We start from the raw sequence: 23,607 nt of genomic DNA on the forward strand, positions 1-23,607 counted from the left end.
TGTGGGTTCATAGGAATTCATAGCATTTTAATCATTGAGGTAGTGTGTGTTTTGTACTTCTAGCTGAAAGTATTGTAAGTTTCCTTCATAAATTCCTTAACTTGTTTGAGTGGATTGGTGGTGCCTTTGTCTTTTGCTGTTTGCAGTGTTCTTAGCTCTTGCTGACAAGACACAGAATAATAGGATATAGTATGCAAGACAGTATCTTCTGATACTCCCCAGTGTCACCTCCTTAGTGAAATTTTGGTGTGTTGACAGAACTGGTCAATCTGTGGTAAGATCAAAGGGCAAGCTCACAATAACACTGCTGTGCTAAGAATTTAATACTTTATTCTACCTAAAATGCCTGTGCATGTGTCACTTCCTTTCCTCTTCTCAGACAAAAGACAATTCAAGCACCTTTAGACACTTGATAGAATAACTTCACTGTTTAATTTTGGTGTGCCAGCTTCCTAAAACACCTACTTTTTAATACAAAGTGTTTATTGAGTAAAGGTAAATTCTTTAAGTATCACATACAAACCATTACATTTTATGCCTTTTTCATTTAGAGATTTTGGGGTGTGTTTTGTAAGTTGCATAGAATAGTCTGTACAAGAAGATTTCTAGTCATTTATATTATTTGGAAAGTGAGGCTTATAGTTGGAATGTATTTTACAAACACAACATATAGCTTTTCAACAGCATGTAAATTCTGATTAGCAAGTTTGTAAAAATATCCAAATAAGGCAGGAGGCATGGGCTCAGAGTAATCACTATAAAAGTTGGTTTCCTTTGGTGTGTTCTCTGAGTTAAAAGCCATCCTTGTCATACATACAAAGTCCCTGGTAGTGTAGTGGGAAATTCTGGTGAATAACAGCAATATCCCTATCTTGCTAGGCTGCCCTTGGCTTTCTCAAATAAACATTTTCTCTGGCATCATTGTGAAGTGGAAGTCAGGCACCTGCTGTGATAATTCTCTCAGCTGACAGTGTATTACAGCTGACCACTCAATAGCTGAATATTTGAAACCATGAAAAAGAGAGTTACTATGACAGGGTTTTCATATTTAGAGAAAGTAAGGTAAAAAAGGGAAACAAACTAACCTTCCTATTTTCTTCTGATATAGGGGGAGGAAAATGAGAAAGTGATAGATCAAAATCCAACAGAGATTTTATTTTGGATTGACCAACCTCAATACAAGTGTAGGTAGTATTTGAAACAGCATGCATCTTCCTTACATCATTTTCAAGAATTGATCAGGAAAGACCAGATCACAGCTGACTGCTAAACAACGTCTGTTTGTACTGGTATTTTTCAAACAGAGCTTTTCATTGGAAGTCATCAGGAAAGTTCTCTTCTACCAGTTTGGTGTGTAAATTTTGAAGTGAAACTTCTCTGAATTAAGTTGATTCAAGAAGAGTTTATTCACAAGTGGAGAGTACCTGACCAAATGCTAATAGAGCTGTAGGACGGAGTGGTTGATGGTACTGTCAATGTAGTCTTTCACTGTGGCACTTCTCTTTTATCCGGCAGTAGCAGCTAGTAATTTGAAAATGGCATTTCACAGTCTTTAAAATGTCGTTCATAAAATGCTGGGAGCAGTGAGGTGAGAACTGGGGAGCATAACTCCTAAAATCACAGCTTCTGTTATTGTTCTGAGTGGATGAAAGTCAGTTATTGGGACAAAGCATCGAGATACCAGGAAGCTTAATATGGAGAAAACAATGATTCATGCTCCAGTACAAACCGGATGGATGTGGGGACGTAATTACAGTGTACCAGCAGAACTGCAACAGTTCATATGCCTCCACTCCCTAGTACCTTAGGTTTGCCCATTTCCTTCTCGAATAGGAGGTCTTATAGAGTTCTGTGTTCAGTGTGGCAGGAAGGAATGGACCCACAGTAAAGTCCCTGGAGTCTATTGGGAGTGGATGTGGGGGAGCAGATAGGTCAAACTGTCCACAGATTTCAGCTGTGGCCCATAGAAAAATTGCAGTTTTGTTGTGTCAGACTTTCTGTGGTTTGAAAACCGTAGCTACTTTGTTGCTCTCAGCAGTTAAGCAAAGACTATTTTCAGTTACTTTGAAGTAGAAAACCTGGGGTAAGAGGATGGGTCTTGGTTTTAGTAGCTGAGAGAGCAGAACGCTCTGGTTCAACTTGCATTCTCCTTCATGGCTAGCTTCAGAAACGAAACCTTTTCTACTTCTGATTTAAGAACAGATTTTGAAGAAATATGTGAACAGTTCTTTGCTATGTGGGTCAGAATTAATCAATAATTCTTTGACCAGTCAAATCTTATAACAGGAACAAAAGTGTTAAGTTGGTGGCAGTTCCATCTCCTGTGACCCAGAGGATGCCAAGGCATATGTTCTTTTGGAGCGCAGTGAATGGCTTCTGACTAAAATTCTTCCCACTGAAAAAGCTTCAGTTACTATTTTTATTCTTTGCAGAATTAAAATAGAAAAAGGGCTACCAAAAGGACTCTTTCCATTTCTTCGACATTTATGTGGGAGAAACACATAAAAAAAAGAAATGTTAGTTTACAAAAGTTGGTTAAGGCACTAAGATCAGCTATGTTCTTGAAATTTCTTTACAGTAGTCCATATTGTTAATTTTAAATTAGCAGCTATATTTTAATCCATTCCTAAACAAGGTTTTTGTTAAATATTTAATTAATTTATATAAATGTCTTCAAGGAAATGTATATTCTAACTGAAGGAAGAAGTCTAAAATGTATTTTTTGTTTTAGAAGAGTTGGTTTCTTTTGGTTGAGTCCATTTTTCTATGCATATATTCTAGTCTGAATAAATCAAACCCTAAAAATGGCTTTAATCTTACATTGACAGAAGATTTTCTTTGCAGTAATGCTAGATATTTTCTTTAAAATGTTTTTCAAGGGAATGCCCAGTGAGCAGGATTTCAGTGTGTGGAAGTTTTGAGTCGGATTTCACAGCCAAAGAGGTTTTTATACATAAAGCATACAGTTTCTTAGATAGGCAGTGATTTGAACAGAGTTGAAGATGCTAGATCCAGACTTTAACTGATATCAAGTGAATGATATTTTTTCATTCGCATCCTTGCTGATGTGACTTCTAAAGCAATTTACCATTTAACTTCTTAAATATGACATTTCAAAAGCTCCTTTTAGCTCCAGAACTCTATATGTAAATGGATTTGTGAAAGTTGCGTGCAGTTTTATTTGATTTGGAGTTCTATCCAGGTTTATGGGTGCAAATTTTATTTGCTTTTTGGGTTCCTGATAAAATTTCTTTAAGCATTGATTGTGAATTACTAAGGTAGCAGTTGCAATTTTTCTGCAGAGCAGGCTTGACTTACGTAATTCCTGTTTTATACTGTCTGGTCAACTGGCCTGTCCTACTGTCTCAGTTGGGGCATGTTCTAGAAGGTTGTTTGGAAGTTTTTTGCGAAGTGCTTGGTAGTGTAAATTAGACTTAACGTGACTTAGCAGGAAATATGCAAATGCAGCCAGGACTGATGCTTCATTGTTTTTATATTGACACATATAGAAGGAGAGGAGAAGTAAGTTAAATGAGGAGCTTTGCTTTGACAGAAGAAGAAGGAAGGATGTAGAGTTGCATTATTAGACGTGATACTGTAAAGCAACAACTGGATGTCTATCAGAAAATGTCAGATTGAGATACTGATTTTAGCATAGTTGTTTAGCATTACAACTAATGCTGTCAGCAAAAGTATGTCTAAAACTATGTTTGATGGAGAGGGTCAGGATGGCCTATCATGGATTAAGTCCAGAAAGTTAAAAGGTGAAATGAAACCTATGACTGCATAATTTAAAATTCTGAGCTACAGTCTTCACTTAATCTGGGTTTAGTGCATTTTCCTGAATGAATAGTATTCTTGGGGTAGAGAAAAATAAACTTTCTTTAAATTTTTCTTTTATTGTCTTGTTTAGCCTTTTCAGGCATGCAAAGAGACTAGCTCAAGAGGTTAATTTTTACCAAATAGAACAAATGCACACTAAGTTGCCTTGAGACTGTTTCACTTCTTTAGAGAATGTGTCTATGCAGGTTTTGCCTTTTTAATGTATTGTTCATCTATAAGAAAGACAGACTTTTATATTTAGCTCTTCTTATTATTATTACTATTACTGGTAGTTTTCTTCTTTTTTACACAGTCAGGAGAGAAAATGTCAGCTTTTCCTATAAGTGAGATTTTTAAAATACATTTGTGTCCATATCTAGCTATAGTATGCTTATTAAACAAACTTAATTTTTATATACACATGAAGAAATAGGTAAGCATTTTCAAGGTGTGGCTTTTTTTTTTTGACAAACAAAAAAGATGGTATGTAACTTATTCCAAAATAAATATAAGTAAATGAGTGGAAAGTGAACTGAAAAATTGGTCCACTATAGCATTTTTATTTAGATATATAGCCTGTTAATGTAAAAGCATGTAATGTATGTACTGTATGATCTACCAATAAGAGAATAACAAGAGTATAATATGAAAAACACATGTTTATCAGACTTTGTGACACAGTTGGGAAAATAAAACAGTGTGACAGAAGAACTATAAGCATAAATGCTACTGTTCATAAACGATTTTAATAAGAGAAAAAGAAATGTCACTGGGAGGAATATACTTACTGAAAATATGGTTATGGATAATTTCATTTTTGTTTGTTTGTTTTGGGCTTTTTGGTTTTGTTTCTTTCTTTCCTGATAAATAGTTCATATTTTCCTTGAAATCTGTGGAAACTTTATGTGACCAATTTAAACTCTTGTTTAGAAATGGACTTAAAGTTTTTATAAATGAAGAAATATTTTACTTTGTAAAATGTATCTACAATATTTTTACAGTTTCCTAACATATGTATGAAATGTTACTTACAGGTGCTGACCTTAAGGAAAGGGCAAAAATGCACTCAAGTGAAGTTAGTTCTTTTGTCTCCAGAGCAAGAGCAACTATTAATGAATTGGGTAAGTAACCCACTCCCTTGAAAAATGTTATTTTAACCTGAGAATGTTATATCAGAGGAATGACATAAACATGCATAGTTAATTCTTGACAAGTAGTAGAGTATCCCTATCTGTGTAGTATCACATCACAGATCTTGAATTGGAAAGAACCTATGGGGATTAAAGAGTATATTGATAAATATGAATTATGGTGCATTTATTCCTTTAAAATGTTCCAAGTTGAGTTAGACTTTTAAAAAGAATACTAGAGAAGCTAAATATCAGCTGAAACAGAGGTGATTTGCCCTGCTGTTTTCATAAAGGATGGATTGTTCAGTGACATCAAAGTGCTTTAGAATTCAATTTTTACTATTGCATTCTTGTGGTTTCTATAATGAGTACAGTCTAATGTATTTTAGAAGCATGTTAAACATCAGCTGCTAATAAAAATTTAGCTACTAAGGTATTTTAAAACTTTGTTTAATATGTTTTGGTATAGTAAAACCTGTTAATAATTTTTTATTTTAATCAACTTGTACCAATTCTTAAGGATAGTAGTTTCTCTGCATGTCTTATTTTAAGAATTCACCATCAAATAATTATATTTCTACATCTCTGCTGATCAGTTTAAATATAATTACTTTTCAACATGTTATTGCCAATATGATCTGTTGAAAAGGGAAGTGTAGTGTTCCATGTTTTAAGAAATTAATTTTCTACATTTAACTTCTAAAATATTTATAGATGCATTTCCTTAAGAACACTATGTAACATTTTGATTTGGCAGAATTTTATGAATGGATAGCAGGGTTTTTTTTAGTTAAATGACGACCTGCTGAAGAATGAAACTTTGATTAGGTAATTCATGCAGATACTTATGTCCTGAAATGACTGTCATGTCTTTGAAGTGAAGTAGACACTCAAGGCTATTTAAATAACTGAAATCTGTAAAATACCTAGATGATGTGAATAGATCATTAATTTCCTGCAGCTGATACTATATGTCATGCTAGTACTTGTCTTTTTATTGGAATGCCAAGCAAGTGGCAACAAGTTGTTCCATTCATTTTCTTTGTAAGAATTTTGGGAGGTTTACTTATCATTAAGTAATAATTTTTCAGCCTTCCTTGGCTTGAACTTACTGGAAATCCTTTAAGCTGCTATTAGTGTTTAAATATGAGCAACTGGTTTCAAGATTTTCCTATGATTAGTAAATAGGGTTTTTTTTAATCAATTATTTTCAAATTTGTAAATGAGAATATTTTTAAAGTCTGAAGAAATATTTGAATTTGGCATTCTTCACTGAATGACTGGAAAATATTCAGTTATTAGATGCTTTGTTTTGCCTTAGGGTTGAAAAAACCCTGAGAAAAATGTTTGATTATTTTCATCTTCATGAAAATAATCCTGTGAGAGTATTTAACTACTGAATATGTAAGCAAATTTTCAGTGTTACGTTAAAGGCATGCAGTGAATTACTTGCCTCAGTCAGTATCAGTAGACCATTCTCAGAGCCCCATCCAGCCTGGCCTTGAACGCTTCCAGGGATGTGGCTTCCACAGCTTCTCCGGGCAGCCTATGCCAATAGCTCACCACCCTTACAGTGAAGAATTTCTTCCTAAAACCTACTCTCTTCCAGTTTGAATCCATTAATCTTGTCCTGTTGCTACAGTCTCTTGTAAAAGGTCCCTCTCCATCTTTCTTCTGGGCTCCCTTCAGGTACTGGAATCTTGCATGCCGGGTTGGTTCAGTTAGGGGTTCTGATAAATGTTAGTTAGCCTATATATACCTCCATTCTATATACCTCCATTTTCCCCGCACAGTGGTTCGCTCCAGGTTGTCTGATATAGGAACATCCCCATGTCAGTCTTGTGACCACTCCCCTGTTCATCCCTGAGAGTTCTGTGTCTGTTACCCCATCCCTGTATTCCTATTTGTCCCAGAACCCTGTATCCACCTCTGTTATGTTCCTGTAGGCTGCTGTGGTCCACGTCACTCCCCCGTTGCCTGTCCCCATTGGGCGAGGGGGGCTTCCACCCCTGTCTGCCCGCCCCCTATATAATCCCATGCTTCCTTTGTTTTGTCGCCATCTTGACCACGCGCGGGCTAGGAGACAGGCGCCGCCATCCACTGCAGCGAACACGCAGGAATAAAAACTGCTCCAGCCACGCAGGACAACGTGCGCCTTCCCTCCCCTTTTACCTCCTCTCAGCGTCAGCTACAGAACGCGGCAGCCCACGCCAGAGGCTTAACCCCAGAGCTCCGCAAACACGCGGCAGCCCTGGTATCCTGGCCAAAATGCGGAGCCTAGCCGGACTTCTGAGCCATCCGGACCGGGGTGAGAAGAACGCGAGGCTGCACTGGAAGGCTGCAATTGTGTCACTCCAAAGCCTTCTCTTTTCCAGGCTGAACAATCCCAATTCTCTCAGCCTTCATGGAAGAGGTGCTCCATCCCTCTGATCAACTTGGTGTCTGTCCTCTGGACTCACTCCAGAGTGCACTCACACCAGCAGGTCAATGTCCATCCTGTGAGGAGGACCCCAGAGCTGAATGCATTACCCAGGTGGGGTCTCATTATTCTCTACATCAGAAAATGGTAGACAGTATCAGAAAAATATATACAGGAGGTTAGATTGGTTGGGTGAATATGAATATAAGGGAATATTAATTTACAGCAAGTCATTACAAAATGTAATTTATATAGAAATATAGGGACATTGTATTTGCATTTGGTCACTGCAATTAATTTGTAAATTGCAAATAATAATGGTATTTTTCTTGCCCAGCAACAACTAGAATACTGTGAGATAGTTAAAGAGGGGAAACAATTTTCAAATTAATATTTACCACTGCAGAATGTTATGTAGCTAGGGAACAATATTTCCAATCTCCTATTTTGTTCTTTTTTCTATCCGACTTTAATACTATAATCTCATTTAAAATGTATTCTACTTATTGCTTTTCAGAACTAGGTCATGTTTTGATAATTGCATTTGTATTCAGATGTGTGACCTAGTAAGGAGTTACGTCGTTTTAGCTATATTTTCGGAAAGAAGACCATTAAGTTACCTTTATAGACAAATTACAGTAAAGGTTAATTGCGGCTTTGGTTTTTCTCACCCCGGTCTCGGGTGGCTCGGAAGTGCCCGGCTAGTGGCGCTGCCTTTTGGTCGGGAGACCGGGGCTGCCGCATGTGGGGAGCTCTAAGGCTGAGCCTCCGCATGGGTTTGCCGGTTTGGCAGCCGAGCGCTGAGAGGAGGCAAAAGGACGAGAGAGGCACACCTTGTCCTGTGTGGCTGGAGAATGTTTATTTCCCGCGTGGCCGCCGCGATGGCTGGGGCGGCCATCTCCCAGCGTGTCGGAACCCAAGGTAGTCCCTCAGAGACTCTTGGATGTTCCGGGTCCAGGTCAGAAGCCTCTGAGACCCAGGCAGGCAGCCGGAAACCCCTGTGGTTTTGAATTTGACCCATGGAACAATTTACCAACTTTGCAGGAAGAACAAGAAATCACAAAATTTTAGATATTATAATAGAAGTAATCACAAAGTAAAAGGTAGGATTTTTGAGTGCTGTAGAGGGGGGTTTTAGGCCTTGTACAGAGGGGTCTGAGTTTTGTATATGGGGGTCAGAAGTTCTAAGATGGAGGGATTTGGGTGTGCCCTGTCCTTCTTTCTCCTTCCTATCCTCCATGTACTTGGTGATGTTGGCACTCACAGATTGGTTTAGAGTAGAAAGTCACTGTTCAATATAGGGGATAGGCATTGGGGAAAAACTATAAACATTTAATAGGTAATGTGTGATATAAAAGATGGCACCAGCCCCTTGGGCGAGAGAGACGGAGAGAGACACAGAGGAAGAAGGAGTCAGAGAGAATGCCAGGGAGTGTGTGTGCCTTGAGATAACATGCAATAAACTGCCTTGCGACCAGACGACTGAAGACTACTGAGTCTTTCTTTGAAGGCGTGGGTTGGAGGAGAGACTACCACCACCCGGGGTCACCCCAATCTGGGGGTGATTCCGACACTAGTGCACGCGTGGTCAAGATGGTGCTGGGACGAAGGAGGCACGGGGTTAAATAGGGGGTGGGCAGATAGGGGCGGAAGCCCCCCTTCCCCAGTGGAGACAGGCAATGGGGGAGTGACGTGGACCACAGCAGCCTACGGGAACATAACAGAGGTGGGTACAGGGTTCCGGGACAAATAGGAATACAAGGATGGGGTGATTGTCACAGAACCTTCAGGAATGAACAGGGGGTGGCTACAAGACTGACATGGGAGAGCTCCAATGGTAAGTGACTTGGAGAGAACCATTGTGAGGGGAAAATGGTACATAGAACCAAGTAACTAACATTTATTAAAACCCCTAACTGAAGCAACCTGGCATGTAGCATATCCCTGTTTTTTTAATATATAAAAAAGACAGGTGTTTAGACTTTGCTGCTCGTGCGGTTGCTTCCTCACTCAGTGTTTTCTTTTACTGCGACTGCTTTCGTAGATGGAGAGGGCTTGGAGATGGTGCTGGAGCTGGTTCTCCCTTAGTGTTTGGGGATAGGGAAACTGGGAAAACAACTTTATTACAAACAAATGGACTGGGAACATAAGTGGACTGAGGTAGCTGAAGGGGTATTTTCTTCGGCTTTGTGAAAAAAAAAATTCTTAAAGAGATGTAGACTCCCCCTCTTCCTTGCGGCGCCTGCGGTTGGATGCAACTCCCTGGTTAGTGGGATCTTTTGTTGCACCCCCAGGCACCTTATCATCCCGACTCACTAGTTGTCCTGGGGTGTATGGTTTAACATGTCTCCTGGGGATCCACTTGACTCCTGAAGGCGTGGATACGCAGGCATATCCCTGTCCCCAAGTCAAAAGTGGGAATGGACCCTGGATTTCTTTAAAATCCGGATCCCTCACTAGCACTGGTGGTCATCCTTCTGGCCGAAGCTCTTGATTCTGCTTGAAATGCCTCAGGGCTGGCGGTTCTGGCCTGTCAAAAGAACAGTTTAGGAAATGGATGGTAAACAATGCCTTGCAGAGCCTCTCGTGTGGTGACAGCACTTCCACATCTCCCCGCTGCTTCTGGAGGACCTGTTTTAACGTCTGATGAGTCCTTTCTATTATGGCCTGACTGGTGGGGGAGTGAGGAATCCTGGTCTTATGTTGGACCCCCCATTCCTGCAGGAAGTTACTGAACACTCTGGAAGTATAGGCTGGACCACTGTCAGTTTTAATTGTGGTTGGGACCCCCAAGGTTGCAAACGCGTGTATGAGGTATTTTCTCACGTCTGCAGCCCTCTCACCTATGTGGGCTGAGGCAAAAACTGCCCCCGCGAAGGTGTCCATGGATACATGGACATTTCTGAGTTTCCCAAATTCGGAGACCTTTGTGACATCCATTTGCCATACCTCACAACTGCGGAGGCCTCTGGGATTCACACCTGCTCCCAGTGTTGATAAAGCCGTCTCCTGACAGCTGGGGCATGAGGCCGCAATTTCCCTGGCTTGGTCACGCTGCAGATTGAACTGGTGTACCAGACCCAGGGCATTTTGATAGAACTGCTGATGGCTGAGCTTGGCCTGCTCAACTATACTCGGCTGGCCTCCCAGCTGTACTGGAGCTGCCAAGGTGTCTGCTCTGCGGTTCCCCTCAGCAATGAAGCCTGGGAGACTGGTGTGTGATCTCACATGTACCACATAAAAGGAATGCTCATGGTGAGAAACTAGGTGTACTAACTTTGCAAGCAAACCAAAGATGACCTGGTTTGAGACCTCCTTTAAGACTGCATGTTCAGCTCTTGACACTGTTCCTGCGACATATGCTGAGTCTGTTACCAGATTAAAAGGTTGGCTAAATCTCTCAAAAGCCCTCACCACGGCATCTGACTCAGCCACTTGTGGGGAGCCTTCCACTATTTTAACATCTGTTTCCCACAGCTGAGTCTCTGGGTCCTTCCAAGTCACCACTGACTTGTGGGATTTCCCTGTGTTGGTAAACACTGTCAGGGCTCTGAGTGGTCTTTTACTTTGTACTTCTTTTGGTAACAATTTGAACTCGGTGTTGAACAAATGATGACCAGGATGTCCAATCTGAATTTGGCCTGAGTAGCTATCTAGAGCAAACTGCAAATTTTCATTTTGTCTTAAAAGGTGCTCAAAGGTCTCTTTGGTCATCTTCCTTGTAGATGTTTTGATGGGAAGGTGGATACATGTGAAATCACAGCCTGCTAACACTTGCAGACGAGCCCTGACCCACATGATGAGCTGCACCATCAGCTCCTGAGGCCTGGTGATGCTCTTGGACTGTCTGTGGCCAAGGAACACCCACTGTGTTATCAAGAGGGGATCCCGTTGACCCTTGTCCCACTGAAATATCATTCCGTATAGATGGGGTAACTCACCTAGAACAATGAAGCAGAAAGGCAGGCCTGGTTGACAACGGTGGGCCTGCCTGCTCGCGATGGTGGTCTGGACCTTCTTGAGTGCTGTTCTGGTCTCCCGGGTCAGGGCTCTTGGGGAACCTAAACCTTCATCCCCGTCCCTTTCCGTTAACAAGTCAAAAATGGGGGATAGATCCCTCATGGTGAGCCCCAGCCAAGGCCTGATCCAATTTAAGGATCCACACAGGCGCTGGAGGTCATTTAACATCTTTGGGTTGTTATCTATTTGAATTTGTTGAGGCCTGACTGTCCTGTTGTTAATTTCTAGGCCCAGATACTTCCAGGGTGGCAGTAACTGTACCTTTTCCTTTTGCACTCAAATCCTGCCACCATTAAAGCCTTAATAGTGTCCTCTAATGCTTCTTGTAGGACTTCGCTGTCAGGGGCACAGATCAACACATCATCCATGTAGTGATAGAAAATACAGGATGCCCACTTGGCATGCATCAGGGACAGAACCCTGGCGACATACCACTGGCATATAGTGGGAGAACATTTGAGACCTTGTGGTAATACCGTCCAGTGGTAGTGTTTCACTGGGGCTTCTCTGTTGATGGAGGGCACAGAGAAAGCAAAGCGAGGAGCATTGTCCGGGTGGAGAGGGATTTGGAAAAAAAAATCCTTTATGTCAATTACAGCCAGATTATAATTTTGGGGTAGCATAGATGGAGATGGCATACCCGGTTGGATGGAGCCTATGTCCTCAATAACATCATTGATTTTTCTCAAGTCGTGGAGGAGTCACCACCTGTTCTTTTCCAGTTTTTTAATTACAAACACCGGAGAGTTCCAGGGGCTATTTGTCTCTACAATGTGGCCTTTTGCCAATTCCTCCTCTACAAGCTTTGTGAGCGCCTGCAGTTTCTGCTTACTCAGCGACCACTGCTCCACCCAGATTGGCCTATCTGTAAGCCATGTCAGTTTCTGTGTGGGGTGCTCCTCAGTGGCCGCACCTAAAAATTCCCGGGGGCCAGAAGTTCCAATTTGGCTCCCCACTGGGACATGGCGTCTCTCCCCCATAAGGTAAATTTGCTGTCGATCACGAATGGACGTACTGAGGCTATCAGCCCATTCAGACCTTTAATTTGGATGAAGTTTTTGGATTGTCTTGCAGCCTGAGGCCCACCTAGTCCTAAGACTGGTGTGGCCACGCTTTGCAACCCCCATTGTGACAGCCACTTGTGCGGTGGGATGACCATCACGTCTGCTCCTGTATCCATCATCCCCTGAAGATGTTTTGAATGCCCCTCGCACTTAAGTTCGCACCATACGAGGGGTTTTTCCTCTCCCAGCTTCCCAGTGTAAAAGACTGAGAGTTCCAGGTCGTTACACGGAGCATGAGGAATAGGAATTGCCTGTGCAATAACCTGGCCCTTCGGTAGGAAGGGGGGTGGTGGACACAGTGTGCTGCGAGATAGAAGAGCCTCAGGTTAAGGGTGGAAATGACCGGAGGAACCTCTATCTCCAGTGGTGTGTGTTTTGTGTCCCTGACAACGAGGTACCTGCAGTTCAAGGTCTTCTCTCCATCTGGTTTCACAGCGGCAGATGTGCAACAGAAGCTCTGCATCTGCTATGAAGAACTGCCAGTCCTGAGAACAGAAATGGACAGGGTTAGTGAGTCAGAGCCGATAAGGCTCCCTTTTGTCTGTCATCGAGAGACAGGCGCTCACTGATGGAACTATATGGTGAATCGCAGCTCCTCTTGTGGCACCGCGACTTGCCTCATTTTTGTCTGCACATGAGGCAAATCTGTGCTCCCCCTTTAGGTTTTTGGAAAGGTGGGGTTCCCCTCCCCTCCCTGGTTTCCCGCTGCCCCTGGCGGTGCACTCCCTAAAAATGGACATTGAGCAAGCAAATGTCCCCCGATGGCAGTGGAAGCACCGGCACTTGGATGGAAACTGCCTTGGAGCGGAGTCCTTTGGAGACACAGCAGCCAAGGTGACCACTTTATCTTTGGGCTTCTTCAGGATCTCATCCATCATCAGGTGTGGCTAGGATGATCCTTTTGCACACTTCGTTGGTGTTCATAGATGCCACTTCTAGGACCAGCTTGTCCTGGAGTTCGGATCCCTCCATACGCCTCTCAACTGCTGCCCAGACACAGTCTACAAAATCTACAAAAGGCTCCACAATAGATTGTTTAGTTGCTGTGTAGGGTAACATTGGCTCCTTGGTGGGCATGGCCAGGAACACGCGCTCTGCTGCACCCTTGGACATGTCCAGCACCGCGGTTGGAATTCCCCTAGCCTGGAGCTGCCCTTCACTCCATTCTCCTTCACAAATAAGATGGTTTAAAGTTATTGGTTCTTCCGTGAAATCAAGGCTATATGGTCCCTCCAAGATTTCGGGAAGCAGATCTGCCGCCAATCTTTTCCATTCCTTCTCCCACAATTTGTACTCAGTTGGGAGAAGCAAGCAGCTGAACAGACGTTTATGGTCTGCCGGCACTGTTGTTTTAGATGTTAAAGTTGCTTTTAAAATGCCTGTAAAGAATGGGCTTTTCGGGCTGAAATCTCTTAATGTTTTGCAGATCTCTTTGACTGATTCATAGGGAAGGGGTTCCCATTTAGGGTTCTCCCCTCCCCTGGTGTAGGCGGCTGGTGTTGAAAGTGGCTGCTTGATTTCGCAAACCTGTTCTCGCCCCCCCCCCCCCCCCCCACCCCGATCTCTGGGGACCATGAGGATGCAGAGGCAGGGTGCGGGGGACAGGACGGCGACTTCCCATTCCTGAGACAGAGGAGCGGAGACGACAGAGCCCTCCCTGGTGGGAGAGGGTGGGACTGATGATGCGGCTGGGAGATCATGCAAGGAGGCAACGCCCACAAGAGGAGGAACAGGGGGAGGGTAACCCGATCTCTTGAGGGGGCGGCACCAATGCCCACAGGGAAGCAGGAGGGGTTTGGGTCAAAGGCGGGAACAAAGGGGACAAAGGGATTATGGGAAGAAGAAGCGCCCACGGGCCCCTGCCCCCCATCTTGTGAGGACAAAGGCGCCGCAGTTCCCCGCCACATGGTTGGTGGGGCTTCCTCAGGGGGACAAAGAAAAGGGTTTAAGGAGACAGAACTGTGCAGGATCGTGCTAAAACTGGGATTTTCAGCTGGGAAAAAGGGATTGGAATGAGGGTTTGGGGTCAGGTCCTCAGCGGTGTGGCCAATGCTGCTAAGGTGGGGATACTGGGGGGGCTTGGGGGAGCCAGGAACATGGTCCACGTTTTGGGAGCTGTCCTGCACCTCTGAATGGCGGAGTACTGCCCACTGCCCACCCGGTTTAGGGGAAGGAGGGGAAGAAAAGGAGGGTAGGAAAGTGGGTTCAGGAGGAACTGGGGTTTCGTTCGGCGGTTTTTCCCCCACCTTGGTTCGTGTTCCGCGCGCTTTCCATTCTTATAACTTCCGAAGTTAGCAAATGCAGCTTAGGAAAGCAATCTTTGACGGAAGGATCCCTGCGCTCAATTCCTTCCGTTAATTTTGCCCCCACACGCTTCCAAAACTCCTTTTTTCTATCATCTTCCATGGAGACCGAGGGGAAAGCATGGTACAACCACCAAACGAAATTTTTAACAGAACTTTTGGGGAAACCACCACCCTTCACCTTTAGGAGTTCCTTAACTTGGAGATAAAATTCCCTCTGGTGGGAGGTTAACACGGCCCCAATGCTTCCCGCCCACGTGATCCCACCCTCAGCTGCAGGAAAAGCGGAAAAAAAAAGAAAAAGGCGAAATCTGCCGGCGGCAGCCCCTCGCACTGTGCACCGCACGTCCCCTACGGCTGGGATCGTGGCCAGCCCACCCTAGTGAAGGAAAGTACCAGCTGGGTCCGCCGCAGCCACTGATACTCACCACACCGGTGTCTTCGCAAATAAAAAACTGCAGTCAAGGTCCTCGCTCTCGGAAACAGCATCTCTTCATCTCTCTCGACTGTGAGAAGTTCTGCTTCTGTCCCTCACGGATGCATCAGGACAAAAGTCCGTGTGCTCCTTTGAGGGTGATGGAGTTTTCACTGACTTACTTTAAAATTGACATCCTTTGGCTTTCTTTAATTTCTGTTGATATCATTACATTTAAAACCCTTACATTGCTTGTTCTGTAAAAAGCTGTAGTATCATTTTGGAATATAGCTGCAGAAGGGAATTTTCTGGAAATTAAAAGCATACTGCACTTATTTATATGGGAATAATTTATAACTTCTTGCTAAATTTGGGTGAAGAAGTAAAACTGCAGTAAATGTGATTTTGTTTATAAATAAATGCTTAAAAAAAGAGCTGAAAAAATTGAACAGAACCCCATTAGTTGTGGCACTTGGAGCTTTAAGCAGGGGAGGGAGAAATGAAAATGGCCTCTATTTTTAGCTGTGGTTGCTTTTGCTAAAATTATACCAAAATTGTGGAGGTTTTTTTGGGGTTTGGGTTTGTGTGTGTGTGTCTGGGTTTTTTCCTACTTTTTTCTTTGTTGTTGTTTCTTTTAATAGTAAGAATTATAAGATTACTTGTCCATTACTGTGCTTTGTTACTGATGTAACCTTGAAGTGCTTTGTTACTGATGTAAGGCTGTCTTTACCCTAAAGAAATTGGGAAAGAAAAGCCTTAATAGATTTTTTGTAACCGTGCAAAACAAGGCAGGCCTAGCTAAATTAAGTCAAATGACAATGATTTCCAGAATTTCCAGATTTTTGAGGCTTTAGGGAGGAAAGAAAGGCCATTATTGTGGGTCAGATCTTCAATATGTATTTTATGGTATGCCTCTTATTAAATCCATGCTGTTCTTTATACTGGCTATGGGGTCAGAGCTGTGATAGTGTGTATATGTTGTCTTTTGAGACTTCAGTTGCAAAACAGACTGAGGCTATGTATGAAGCTGAATGCAATAACCACATTCCCCAATAAAAACACCAAATTTAATAAAAATAAATACTGAAGCTCTAGAAAGAATTTCAACTCAGCCATTACATGAAATTACTCAAATTGACATTTAGCTCCAACCTCTATTAAGTGAGAAATGTCATTGACTAGCAAAACCTTTCCAAAGAATGTAGGCGTAAGTTCTCAAATCCCATAAGCAGGGAATAAAAATTGGAAATTGACTTTCTTGGTTACTTCTTAAAATTAACATGTGGTCAGGCTTGTTTTTTATTTCACATTTGGAGACAGAACACCTTACTCATGGCCTGATGGAACCTAGATCTGAACTAAGTTAAGAATGAATTTTTAAATAAAATACTAAAGTTACTTTGTTTTCTTTGGTTTTGTTGCATTAAAACAAATCTTACAGGTCTTTATTGAAAATTTTTGATTAGCGTTTATGCATAAGCTAACTTATAAATGATACAACTTTACTAAGTGGTGACATTTAGTAACTTTGTTTATACACAATTCTGTCAGATATGGTTAGTTTTAACATACTACACTTTGAATAAGATCATCTGGAATGAAAGCACCTTGTGGTCAGTTGCTTGCATTTGTGTTTTTTATTGCATGCTTTTTATTTTATTAAAGGAGATACAGTTCTATATTTACAGGGTTTTTTTTTTTCCTTCTTTAACATTTCTTTTGTCTTTCTGGCTTTTCAGTCATTACCAAAATTTTAATTTACCTAAAAGAACACACTTGTTCATCCTTCAGACAAACATCCTCTTATCAAAAAAGTTCCTAATTTGACAATTGAAGATTGTGCATACATGCATTTTTTTATGCCATGTTATATGCAGTTTGGTTTTTGATGCAGGTTGTCAAAAATTTGTTTCAGAAGTCCCAAGAATGGTATCAAGACTATAAAAAATTTCACTTGATTGCTGGTCTGCTAACTGTTACCCTACCTTTCCATTGTGAAGGCTTAAAAAGAATCAAGAATTATCATTGATGAGCTTGGTGCTGTGTCTTGTTTCACTATTTGAATCTGTGAGGCTTCTGTGGAGGTTTGGTTAGCATTTTAAATCCTGGTTTAGGAGTGAGCACTCAAAATTTACCAAATCCACCAAATCCATCTGTGTTTGCTGGAAGTAGATCTGGCCATCAAAAATCCTTTTATAAGAACTGTGGATATCTCTCTTAGGAAAGAGAGATACAGGCTATGAGTTGTTGTTTACTGGGAAGCTGAATGAAATTTCAGATAGCTATCAAATTTGAAAAAGGACACATTACAGCTAGCAGAGCCATGCTTAACAGATAGCCCCACCCATCATGCTCTTTCTGTGTTGCTGACACTGTGAAATATAGATTTTAGCACAGTATTTTGCTTGCTGTGTTATGATGTTACCTGTTTGATTAAGTGTACAGCATAGCTAATACAGTCCTTGAGTGCCAGCATTCTGAGTGTGTTGCTAGGCTCTTTGTTATTTTCCAATGGTAGATTTATTTCTTCTCTTGATGTTGACTTAATTTAAGATAGCCTTTGACTAACTGTTGTCTGATCCTGGTGCTGCTGTACAGCCGTGACAAAAATCAACATAACCTCAGCAATAGTTTAGTTTTTCTTCTGGTAGTAATTCCTAATGTTGTTCTGGAGGACAAGAGGCTATGCTTTGGACATGGGTCTTAAAGTTTTCTTCCACAAAGGTAACTGTACCAAAACTAGAATGCTGCTCACTCAAATGGTTTATTGAGATCAGCATAGCCAGTTTGCACTGTGTTAAAAAAGGCCTCCAGTATTACTTGTTGTCCAGGGCTTCCATTCCTCTCCCGGGAGCTACACTGTGCATGTTTGATGTTTTGGTAACACTATCCTTTCCTCGCCCTGTTCAGGTTTGAAATTGCATGTTTCAATTGCTGAATGAGAAAGAGAAATTTGTTAGCTCTTTGCTTTGCCTGTCTTGGTCTCTGGCTCTGTTCCTTGAATGAATTGGTATTCAAAGGGTAGCAACTCCTGACATGGTGCTGAAAGCATAATGTTGCTCTTCTATTGAAGAAATCCTGAGCTCACTGATTTGGCCAAGCACAAGGCTTTGACTTCAGAATTGTCAAGTCTTGTAGTGAATACACCTTTCGCCTTGGTAGGTTCTGACTTGATGATATTACTAAGCTAGCTTGTAAAAAAAATGCTTACTGTGAAATGTTAGGGAGTGTTTCTTCTGCAGTGTTCTGTGAATGAACTGGCTTGAAATTATTACTTGGTAAATTATGCTGATTTAGAAATAAAATATTTTAGCACTAGACTGGGCAATGTATTGTGTCAAACAAAAGTGGTAGTACTGTAAAGAGTGGTTCATACTGTAAATCAGAATAAAAATGATGTTTGTTAAAAATGTTTGTTTAAAATGTTTTTGTTTAAAAAACAATAAAAAATGAAAACCATATCTAATTTGATTCTCCTAACAACCAGAGATTATATTAGAGACTATAGTTGTGTGTGTATATTACATAGAGACTATAGTTTGAGATTTATTTTGTGTGCTCTTTAAGAAAGAAAAAAACCTTGCATGGAAGTAGAATGTAAAAATGTAACTGAATTCATTTAGCTCCTTTGTGTTTCATAAATTCACTGCTTGATTACATGCTGTGCTGTTTTTGTGTGAGTAATAAGTTCTTAAATGTATTTAGTAAGAGTAAAAAATAGAAGAAATAATTTTCATTTTTCTTTTATCCCAAGTTTTCACTCATTTATACAGAAAGTGGATTCTGTCATCTAGGTTTTACTTCATTATTGTCTTACTGAGAGCAGAATGAGACTACAAGACAAAATGTTAGTAAATATGAAGAAATGGAAGAATCTGTTTATCAGACTGAGAGATGATTGAAATATACAAATGATTTTCTATAGTACAAGAAAATCATGGAAGAGTTGGATACAGAAAACAGTAGCTGAAGGGTTTAATTAGACCACCTCTTTCATTCCCATTAGTTTCTCAGTTTCTGTTTCTATTATCAAAAATATAGAACACACTGTCTCTCTTACTGTCCATAATAAAGTACCAAATAGAAAATTAAAAAATAAAGAATATAATATTCCTCTATTAAAGTTGAAACTTTTTTCAGTTCAAAAAACCATTGTTTCTATGTCACATATGAGAGTGAATGATTAAAGGGGGAAACTGGGAAATTAATAGGATTGAGTGAGGTGCTTCAGCCTATGTCAAAACTAATGGAAGAAAAGCTTTATTAATACCTTTTGCTTAATAATCAGCTGTAATATGCAGTAACCATTTTCATAAAAAAGCAAAATTTCTTTACAAATAATAAAAAATATGGGGTTTTCTTGTGCAGCTCTTTACTGTTATTGATTGTGTGCCTGAACTTTGAAGGTATTAAAGCAAAGACAGTAATGTTCAAGTCTATCAACAATTGTAGTTTGTTAAGCTTCTTATCTAAAGCGCAGGAATTAGAGGGTACCTAAAAGCCTTTCATGGTTGTGACAAGCAAATGTATGGCACAGAATTCCGTATTCAGACTTTAAAGTGTGGTTGTTTTTGCAGATGAATATATGTTTGAAACATACAGAAATATAGAAATTAGTTGAACAATCACTTTATCATTATTTTTGCACTTACGAGATGTAAAGCTTTATAACATTTGATTACTTGCCCTGTGCAAGAATGGTTTGACCAATCTTCTTTACCCTGAAGTTCATGTGGGAAGATTTGACAGTTTCTCTCAGCCACTTTCATATGTTGCTGCATACACTGGTTGGATTTCTTAGTGTTACAGAATGGACGAAAGTACTTGTTGAAATGTTTTGTTTCTGTTAGCTTTTTTCCCTATAGATTAATCTTTTTTGACAGTAGTGCTTGCAACTGAAAATGAAAGCAAACTGTTGTATTCACTGACTTGATTACAGATTTTGCAACACAAGGTAACTGCCTGAAACAAAACTTATTGCAAAGGTTATATGCCATCACAATTTTGTTCTTCAGGAAAAGGTCCCCAGAAATGAAATCGAGATACAGTGCTGCGTTGTAATTTTTTTTTTTCTGATTTCCTGTGACATAAATTATTTAATATGTTAAATGTAATTTTGTGATCATAATGTTCCTAGTATAAAGAGTATTCCAGTTATCAGAACTGCACATAGACTGCCTCTAATTGCCAGTCAAGGGGCATAGCTTATGCCCTTTATGCCCCCCCCTTAATTTTTTTTTTTAATTAAAAGATCTTAGTTTTTATAATCAAGAGCCACATCACGAAGAGACATCAAGAATCTGGGTAGTGAAGGGGTGGAAGAGAAGTTTATTCTGAGTTACAAAATAGTAATATTTAGGTATAAACTTAATAATTTAAAAAACAAAGTAAAAATCCATTCCCAGTTATTATGCAAGCTAGGACGTAGTTTCAATTAATCATTACTGCTGATTCAAAATTCCTATTTATGTCTGTGACCTTTTGCAAATTCTTTTATAACTTGTAACCAGACAACTTGGCGATTTTGGGTTCATAAAGAAACTCTGTAAAATGACAGATCTCAAACCTTTCAATGCTAGTGTAGGAATCAGCCCATAGACTTGCAGTATTATACGGGTTTAAGCTATTTTTAGTTGAAATATACACTAAAGATAAATGGCATGTAAATAAGTGAATTGCTTTGTAATAACAAGACTAAAATTTGTAATTCTTTATTTGACATTCTCACTCTTAAGATATAACTTTTTTTTCCTCTTTCTTGCTTTCCTAATGGGTGACCTTCAATCATGGAATCTATCTACACATATGTACTTAGTGGTATTTAAACATTTTGGGAGCATGTGACCATTCTTTTTATTAATTTGAAGTCTCCATTGTTACTAAATTTAAATAAATGTACTAAGAAATGGGGAGGGAGCTTTCTTATCTGTAGATTAAAATTTGTCCTTGGAGAGGTTCTGGAACAACTAAATGTGGAAACTAAACTAGTACTGGGAACACAAGGGACAATAAAGTCATAAGGTGGAGTCATAAGGCAGAGTCAGAGGAGGGAAATGTTGCTTAACCAGTCTGACAACCTATGATGAAATGAGAAGTTTGTTAGATGAGAAACATTGTTTCTCATTGTTTGTTAGACTGAGAAACATGGATATCGTCTGTCTTGACTTCACTAAGGCTTTTGACAGTACCTCTTGTAAAATTTTTGTAGAGTAACTGGTGAATATGGACTGAATGAAAAGGCAGTGAAATTGACAGAAAATTGGCTAAATGAAAGGGTTCAGATTGTGCATCAGCAGCATGAAGTCTGCTTGGAGGCCCCTAGCCAGTCTGAATCCCAGGGGCAGCACCGGGTTCAGTCCTGTTCTATGGTCTGGATGATGGGATAGAATGTAGATTCAGCAAGTTTGCTGATGATGTAAAATCATAAGGAGTGGGTTGTGCTACCATTCAGAGGGAACTCAGCAAGCTGGAGAAATAAACTAACAGGAACATCAATCATTTCTACAAAGGAAGATGCAAATAACCTCATGCACCAGGTACGTGATAGGGGTAATGATAGGAAGAGCAGCCGCACAAAAAAGCCCTGCAGGTCTGGGTGGGACACCAAGTTGAATGTGAGATAGCACTGTGCCCTTGTGGCAAGGAAGGACGGTGGTATCCCGGGCTGTATTAGGATCAGTGTTACCAAGAGTTGAGGGAGGTGATCCTTTTGCTGTCATCAGCACAGGTGAGGCCACTGCTGGAATACTATGGCCAGTTCTAGGCTCCTTAGTAAAAGGCAGAGCTACTGGAAAGTCCAGTGAAAGACCCTAAAGGTGATGAATGCTCCAGAGCATCTCTTCAATGAGAAAAGGTTGAGTAGGCTAGGACTAGAGAAGAGATGGCTCACGAGGTGATCTCAGCAATATATGAGGGTGTTAGAAGACGAAGCTAGGCTATCTCTGGTGGTGTCTGTGGACACAACCAGAGCAAATGTGCACAAACTGGAGCAGAAGAGATTCTCCCTGAGCTCAGGAAGTCCTTATTCACTATGAAGGGACAGAGCATTGATACAGGTTACCCAGGAGGTTCTGAAGTCTCCCTCCTTAGAGATCTTCCAAAATCACCTGGACATGAGCTTGGGCAACCTGTTCAAGGTGATGCTGGTTGAGCAGACAGGCTGGACAAGGTGAGCTCCAGAAGTCTCTTTCAGCCTCAAATATTCTGTGATTTAAGGGTTTCCCATGTGCTGCAGACATGCATAGGCAGATGTTTGCCACACTTCCTTAATTTGCTAGAGTTAAATAACAAATTGTGGAACTGTTACTCTCTTCCTCAATTTATAGCATACTTTCCTCTAGTAATCCATGTAATGCTGATGCTATGCAAGATACTTTTATACAATTCATCCTCCTGGCTTTATGATTTATGAAACCCATTATTCAAAAGGAAAAATGACTTGCTGGAAATGCCCCCTGAAGTTGCTTGTCCTAGTAAGCTGTTCACTAATCAAGCTGATTTGTCAAATAATCAGAAATGCACATGTGGAATAAATAGCTTGGACGATCTGTTTCTTTGTTCTTGGCAATTCAGTTATGTTGTTATTTAAAATTGAATTTTGTAACTACTTCTGTCTTAGATAGATACTCACAGTTTCTGAGGCAGGAAGAGTATGCTCACTACTTTCAGTTTCATTCTGGGTAACTAGAATTCTTCTGTTCATAATTAAAGACAAGTCAGGGTTTTGAATCTGGTTCAGTAGGTACTAGAGATAGTGACAAGCTTCTGGTTAATAGCTGAATAGCTGTTCTTTCTGAAGACTGGTTGCCAGAGGTCACTGAATTAAGATGAGAAAGCAACAATAAGGACCTTTTTGAACATTGTCCAGGTACAGGAAAATACAGAAATAGCAAGGAAAGTTAAGGTGACTGTCTTTTGTTTCGTTAATGTTTTGTATCAAATGCATAAAAAGGCAGGCTTTAAACTGGAGCTTCATTTGAATGTTTGTAGGTACAAAATTCTGACTGCTATAATTAGTTAAATTGAAAATATTTGCCCTAATCGGTAAAAAGTACTTCAAAAATAGAAATTAATTATATCTAAGTTAACTAAGATATAAGAAGTTAGTTATATCTCATTATATCTAATTGTATCGAATTATATCTCTATAGAGTTTTTGCATTGTTAGGGCTTGAGTGGACTTCCGTGGAATTTTCTGATTTATGGGAATCATGAAATGGTACTGCAGTAATAGTGCAGACCTTTTATTTTAGAGAAACTGAATTCTATGTCTATTAGATTTTAGTTCTTTAGTGATGACTCCTACATCTTGGCTAAAGGAAGGGAGTACTGCAGGTATTCTTCAGGTTGATTGAAACAACTGCTAGGCTACAAATGGGTGATTCTCATACACTTCATTGGCACTTTAATAGTCTAAATCTCAAAATCTTATGTC

The 23,607-nt window shown here is 40.5% G+C and overlaps 1 protein-coding gene across 3 annotated transcripts in view; it reads left to right on the forward strand.

Moving 5' to 3' along the window:
- Window positions 1–23,607, forward strand: part of AUH (AU RNA binding methylglutaconyl-CoA hydratase) — a 121,044-nt gene that overhangs the window by 37,907 nt on the left and 59,530 nt on the right. For all 3 annotated transcript variants that reach the window (XM_053968860.1, XM_053968859.1, XM_053968861.1), the window contains one exon: window positions 4,857–4,943. In XM_053968860.1, the coding sequence (XP_053824835.1) occupies window positions 4,857–4,943 (87 nt within the window). The remainder of the gene's footprint in view (window positions 1–4,856; window positions 4,944–23,607) is intronic.

This window comes from Vidua chalybeata, chromosome Z (genome assembly GCF_026979565.1).
Source record: "Vidua chalybeata isolate OUT-0048 chromosome Z, bVidCha1 merged haplotype, whole genome shotgun sequence".
Taxonomy (NCBI): Eukaryota; Metazoa; Chordata; class Aves; order Passeriformes; family Viduidae; genus Vidua; species Vidua chalybeata.